The sequence below is a fragment of the Corylus avellana genome, chromosome ca7, assembly GCF_901000735.1.
Source record: "Corylus avellana chromosome ca7, CavTom2PMs-1.0".
Classification (NCBI taxonomy): Eukaryota; Viridiplantae; Streptophyta; class Magnoliopsida; order Fagales; family Betulaceae; genus Corylus; species Corylus avellana.
In genome coordinates this window covers 26,920,548-26,927,549 of record NC_081547.1, presented here as the reverse complement: position 1 = coordinate 26,927,549, position 7,002 = coordinate 26,920,548, and the positions used below count along the sequence as shown (strand labels likewise).

The 7,002-nt window shown below is 35.5% G+C and overlaps 1 protein-coding gene across 2 annotated transcripts in view; it reads right to left on the bottom strand.

Annotated features, from left to right (window-relative positions):
- LOC132188289 (ABC transporter B family member 20) overlaps positions 1–5,067 on the bottom strand; it is a 12,866-nt gene extending 7,799 nt beyond the window's left edge. Inside the window, exons 1-4 of one of the 2 annotated variants that reach the window (XM_059602708.1) lie at positions 4,241–5,067; positions 1,125–1,179; positions 860–1,035; positions 532–732 (exon numbers count right to left, since the gene is read on the bottom strand). In XM_059602708.1, coding sequence (XP_059458691.1) covers positions 532–732; positions 860–1,035; positions 1,125–1,179; positions 4,241–4,618 — 810 coding nt within the window. In that variant the 5' untranslated portion in view covers positions 4,619–5,067. Of the gene's footprint in view, positions 1–531; positions 733–859; positions 1,036–1,124; positions 1,180–4,240 lie in introns of those variants that run through there. The other variant, XM_059602709.1, reaches the window with a different exon arrangement.
- Between the last annotated feature and the right edge of the window lie 1,935 nt (positions 5,068–7,002).

The following is a 7,002-nucleotide window of genomic DNA, read 5'->3' as shown; positions in this document are numbered from 1 at the left end:
AAAAAAAAAAAAAAAAAAACTAAATATTTATTAAAAAAAAAGTTAAACACTCATTACCCTCCTGTGGTTTAAAGACTTTATTTTTTTCCCACCTTAGTCTGGGGGTGGCTCGGCCACCCCTAAGGGACTTGGAGGTGGTTTCAGCCACCCCCACTTGATGAGAGGGGGTCTCTATGCAACCAACCCAACCAGAGGAATCGGATGACCACGGGGCGCACTGTTGTTATCCCAGATTTTTTTTTTTTTTTTTTGAAAAAACTTATTAGACTTTTGCTTTTCTGAAACACTTTTCAAAAAGTTTAACAAGCAATCTTTTTTTTTTTTTTTCCCTCGTGGACCTCTTCACAAACAACACTTTCCAAATGTGGATCCCACCGAAAACATTTTTCAAATCACCTTTTCAAAACACACTTTTCAAAAAAATTAGCAAACAACACCATAGTTTTCCTTTCTGTTTCTTTCTTTCTTTCTTTTTTTTGGGGAGGGGGGGGGAGGGGATATGTTAAATGGAAAAAAGCAACATAAACAGACCTGTTCAGCAATGCTAGCCGCTTCAGCATATGCATCTTGAATATTCTCGGCAAGCCTGTGAAGAAATATATTTGATATTCCTCCAGCAGCTACAATGAATGGACCGGTGGCTAGTGTTATGAGTGCGATCTGCCAACAGTTGATAAATCCAAGAACAAGACCACTGAAAAATGTAGCCATATTATGGATATAATTTCCAACCTGTATCATGAGAGGCAAACAAAAAGATTAGACAAAACAATGTATCGAGAGAGAATTTATATTGTAGAAGAATTAAAAAATAAAAATAAAAATTATGCGTGAAGCAATATGTTAGATCTTTACATACTTTTTCACTAAGAGCCGATTGAATAAGTAGCACATCACTCAATACTTGGCTCACAATGTCCCCATTGTTCCCATAGGTATCAAAAAAACTCATGTCCTGGTTAAGTAATACTTGAACATATCTTGACCTGATGACAGCAGTCTGCCTCTCCCCAGTCAGAATCCAGCAAGAAACCTCTATTACACAAAACGAGTTAGTACTGAAGGTCACAAATAGGATACAAAAACAGGAATGCAGCAATGCTAATTATGATCAATAAAATTACCAATCCAACCAGCAGCAAAAACGCCCACAGCAATATACACGAGTGTTAAAGTAAGCTGCAGCAAAACAATAACACAGTTAAATGACAATAAGTTCATGTCTTCAACTTCCAGTTCATAAATGAAAATATACAAATTTTCACCTTCTAAACCACATGGAGACACTAACTTAATAAATTGCACAATGGATGAAACACCAATATGCCAAGGACCATAACAGAAGGCCGTTACTTACAGTAAAGGGGAGAAAAATAGCAAAATGAGAATCCAAGCCTCAAAAATCAAAACCCACCTGTTAACTAGGTATTAGACTTCTTCTGCCATATAGAAATGATATTTCACACTATATTACCACTTAAAATGGCAAAAAAAAAACTTTTTTCTTTCAGATAGAAACTTTAGTACCGAAGGAAACCCCACAAGTCATGGACCTGCATTGTTTTTTTTTTTTATAAGTAATATTCAAGTTTTATTAAAAGCGTAAGGCGCCCCTACGTACACTGGACAAATCCCTGCATTGTATTTGCAGTTTACAAGTATCTCAGTCATTGCTGTAATGTTTTTTTACTGAATCATTGCAAATTAATTTCCGGTACAAACTTCAAAAATTACGTACTTTATGGACTGGAATATTGTTTATACGTATCGGTCATTGCTGTAATGTTTTTTGACTAAATCATTACAAATTAATTTCAGGTACAAACTTCAAAAATTACATACTTTATGGACTGGAATATTGTTTATACGTATAGGAACATGGGTACATGATATTGAATGTCATCCAGGTCAAGGCGCAAAGCTGAGATTTTCCCCAATAATAAGATGCAACTAGTATGTATCCTTCATTTTTTTCTAAGTAAGGTTGGGCGCTACCCAAGTACAACCACTATGCAGATCAAGAACAAGAAAAAAGAGTACAAAAATCTGCAAAGCTAGAGACATGAAGAAGGACGATAGCAGAGATCCACTCCAATAGGGATTTAAGAAAATAAGTCCGTACATCCAAGCTCGTTCTCTCGCAACCATCGAAGCTTCGAGCACTCCTTTTCTCTCCAAATGCACCACAATAAAGAGAGAGGAATTACATTCCAAACAATAATGATATCATTCCAACTGACCCTTCTTTTCCAACAAGCCAAAATATCCACCACTCCATCTACGCATAATCCACTCTACCCCAAACATCTGAAAAACCATAATCCACAAATCTCTTGCAACATCAGAGTGAAGAAGAAGATGATCCGGGGTTTCCCCACTCTTATTACACATAGTATGCATCCTTCATGGTTAAACCTTCATACTTTCTCATCAAAAAGCAGGGGAGAAAGAGGAAAAAATAACCATATGAAGAAAAAAGTGACTAAAAAAAATTCGTATTCTTTCAACCAGGCCTAGCCCCGCAATAAATATGCTAAAGTATATGATACCCACCCTCCAGACAAAACTTACTCAAACAATAAGCCATTAAGTACTTAGCCAATTCCAGGTATGCACCAAGTGAAAGTGTTGCAAGATGTTACTCTTCCTGTAGTTTTATGACCTTTTTTCTCCCTCACATAAAATGTTAGGACAACTCTCCCATTATTTGAGAAGCAACTGATGCATTAGATACCAAAGGATAGTCCCTCAGAACACGATATTTCTGTAAACAAGCCACTATTTTTCATAGTGAAGTGATGAATATGGCATCTGGAAAAAAGAAGATATTGAATGTTTCATATAAAGTACAATAGCAAAGGTTAACCTAAAATAGAAGTTTCACGGAATGCAGACATTGGATGCAAACCAATAATACCCCATCCAAACATCTGCTAGTTATGTCTTCTAGAGACCATAGAAGGCTTGTTCTAGAGTAAATTGGCCTAAGGCTCCTCCGAGTACACATGTATATGTAAGAGAAGGAAACGTCAGTCACCATATAATACTTACAAACAGCAGTCTATTCAGCTACGTCGGGTTAGTAATTTCAATTCTTGAAACCAAAAAACGGAGAAAGCATGACTCAGAAGAATAAGTTTATAAACAATCTTTCATTCTCTTTACAAACGAAAGAAGGGCAAACAAAAGCAAAAATAGCAATCAATTTGGCATCAGTAACTTCCCAATCACAGCACCTTTACAACAACCTACATCTAATTTATGAAAAAAGAATAGAACAACATTATGCAGCAATGAAGACATGCAAGCCCATCATATCTTATTCCCCATCAACTCAGGAATACCTTTATAATTTTTTTACTTTTCCTTTGCTAAGTAGGAATACCTTATAATTTTAGAAGAGAAGTGCTAAAGAGCCAAAAGAATTGTCCAGAATTTTTTCCAAACTGACGTGACAGAATTCCAGCCACCCCTTGAATTTTCATTTTAAAATTCTGCCACGTCAGTTTGGAAAAAATTCTTGACAATTCTCTTTGGCTCTCTAGCACTTCGCATTTTAGAATGATAATATGAACAGATTATCTTTCCTTTTCAAAATAAGTGTATCCAAATAGAATAGATTGTGCAGAATACAGTAATATAACTTCAGTTAACTTTTTTTGGATGGTTTGGCCTATAAAACACAGGTTCCATTTGGCTTTAAATATAAGGAATGAGCTATTCAGTTTCAGGCGAGGATCATAACAAAATCTGCAGCACCGAAGCAATTGTAATCTCAACTTATAGATTTTGATTAGCCCCCATACATTTTTGGATATGTATATAATATTTCCATATATGTACTTAACCAATTTTTACAAAGTAATATAACAGTGCGCGCTAGATCCACAAGCCAAAAATAAAAAGAAAAAAACAACAACAGTAACATAACAAACTCAGCACCGAAAATCATGAGCCTATTTTAGTACTTGGTAATCATGAGCTTATTATAGTATTTAGTTATCAATCAAACAGCGCAACCAAAAAGAATCAAACAAACTCAAATTCCAAATATTTTTAATCTGTCTTTGGTCACCTGAACTCAACACGATTAGTCGCGTCAAGCTTAGCTACTAAAACCAAGCCTAAAACTCAAAAACCCTAATTCCTACCATTTGCTACATTTTCTCAGCAACCAAACAAACACAACACAAATATATAGAACTCCAAAATTAGGGTTTCAGAAACTATATGAAATTACCTCCCGAAACCTCTCGAACTGCTCGTCGTGCTTTTCGGGGTCGATCTTGAGGACGTGGACGATCTTGGCGAAGTAATGAAGGTAGACGACAAGAGCGGTGCCGTGGGCGGCAGCGGCGAACGAGCCGACGATCATAAGAGCCCAGTCAAGGCGGTCGGCGCAAGCGAAGAGGCGCGAGAACGGCACAGCTGCAGGCGGCGGCTCGATCTCCTCCATCTCCTCCATCACCTCCTCCGGCTCCACCTGCTGCCCCGCAGTCTCTGCGCTCTGGTCCATGTACGGCGACGGAGACTCCGGCGGCTCTGACACCTCCGACACAGGCGTCAACGGCTGTATGTGCGGTGGGGACCACCCGAATAGCCCCCTCGAGACCATCATCTTTCTTCGAAACCCGAACCCGAACCCGAACCCGCAGCTGAAGCTCACTGAGTCACTATCTGGAATAAGCTCAAAGCAACAAATCCCTCTAAATTTAGCAGATCCGCTAAATTTAGAGGACGGATTGATGTATCTTTTGAGTTTTGTATGCTACGCGCTTTGCGATATTTCTCTTTATCCTTCCATTCTTTTCTGCTTTTCTCAAAAGCAAAAACAGACAAAACGGGGTCGTCGCGGGTGGGTGTGCGTGGTTCGGTCAAACTAGGCGGACAGAGAGAGATAGAGAGACTAAAGGGAAAATGTTTGACTCACCCACGCCTTTTCTTTCTTTCCTTGTTTCTGGTTAACGGCTAAGCGCCGGCGATTTGTTGCGCATTTGGATATTTCGATAACCGTAGCCGGCGATTAAAGGCGAGAAACGTGTGTCTCGGTGTTTTGGTGGTGAGGGTCAAGTTGGTGGTGGACACCTGGACGGGGTTTGGTGGTGTTTTGGTAAATTTCGGCGACGAATGATGGTGTTGGTAAATGTGCTAACAGCTGTATAAACGAGTGGTGAATTTACGTTCAAGTCCTTTGGGAGTGGGGCTGTGAGGCTGTCACGCGTGGTGTTTTGCGGTGGCTCATGAGACAACTCGGGTGAGGCTAGTGTGCGTGTCTCTTGTTTATTTTTATTTAAGTAATATTTTGGGAAATAAAAAGTGTGTGTTTAGAATTGTAGGAGTATGCGGGACATCATTGAGATTGGATGAACTTTTTTGCTGCCAGTCCATTTGCTCTGTTCCCTCCCCCGTCTTTCTCTGTTTTTTCTTTTTATATTTTGGGTTGGCGCCTTAGTGGCAGTGTATTTATTTATTCCATTTGCTATTTTTTTTATAAGGAAAAAATGATTTCTTTTTTCTTTTTTCTTTTTTTTTTAAAAGTAAAAAATAACATTAAAATATATTTAAAAAAATAAAAGTATACATATAAATATAAAAAGTTAAAAATTGAAGAAAAAAAAAACATTTTTTATTTTTTTGTTTTTTATATTTATATTTATAGTTTTAATTTTTCCTTTTTATTTTATATTTTGTTATTAAAGGGGACACGTGACGCCTTCTAATTAGGTATGACATGACAACACCATTAGAAATTTAACATAAAATAAACTAAATGATCTATTTGATAACAATTGAAACCTTATAAAGTAAATTGACAAAATTTAGACCTCATGGAGTGATTTGATAAAAAGATATACTTTAGGGACCTCTAAAGCTTTTTTTTTTTTATTACATAAATTTTGTTGATGTTGCCAGAAGTGTTATTGAGTCCAAGATAAAAAAAATATATATATATGAAATTGATTTGTTTAATCAACAATGCTTTTATGGGATAAAGTTTTCTTCCTACGTGGGGGAGGAAACTTTTTTTAATTTATAATATTAAATTGGCATATATTTTAATAGCGTATGATTTTTATGTGTGTTTTTAAAAAAATATATGTGATAATCACGCACTCTATTAATCATATTAAAAATGCATGTAAAATACATGCTCTAAGAATATATATATCCGTTTATTATACTTAGTTTAAGGAATATCTCCCAACTCAATTTGGAGAAAAAAAAACCTTTTTCACTTTCATTTATTTATTTAATTGCCCTTAGTATGTTAAAGCATATGGATTAATAGTTATTAAGCAATGCCGTTATAGTAATGTTATTATTTACATTTATTTTTCATTTGTTGACATTGCTTATGTTAAATGGTTTCTCATGTTAATCACTTAAATAACAACAATAATAATAATAATAAATACTTAATACACATCATGTCAGTTGGTGAAAAATAAGTATGAAGAATATAATTACTCTCGTGCGATTGTCATTGGAAAAGGATTTTAATTATCAAGTTGCCAATGAAAATGAGTTTTGATCATTTTCTGATTGATTATTAATGAGACGTCCCAGTATTTCAAAAAAAAAAAATTGGATGAATGTGATGGCAAATAATCTAACATCACATCAAATAAGTTTATTTAATTTAAGCTATTAGCTACCATCGACAATGTGCATGATAGAGACAAAATTTCCCCTAATATTCAATGTTAGTCATCAAATCCCTTCAAAAAGGTTATATAGTACAATTCTACGTAACAATATTATTTGATGACAATTGAAGATTTTGTGTAGTTCTTAAGTTTATCATATAAAAAAACACATACATACTAACGAAACAGTTTCCTTTTATGGTATAGATGTCCTATAAAATTAGCTTGATACTTTAAAATAATAGATTATATAAAATTATGTATTAATTATCTTGTTTTTTATGTTAACAAAACCCATATTCTAAGAGCGGTGGAATGTTGAACCCTAAATGGTGATGGTCCCGTAGTCGAAAAG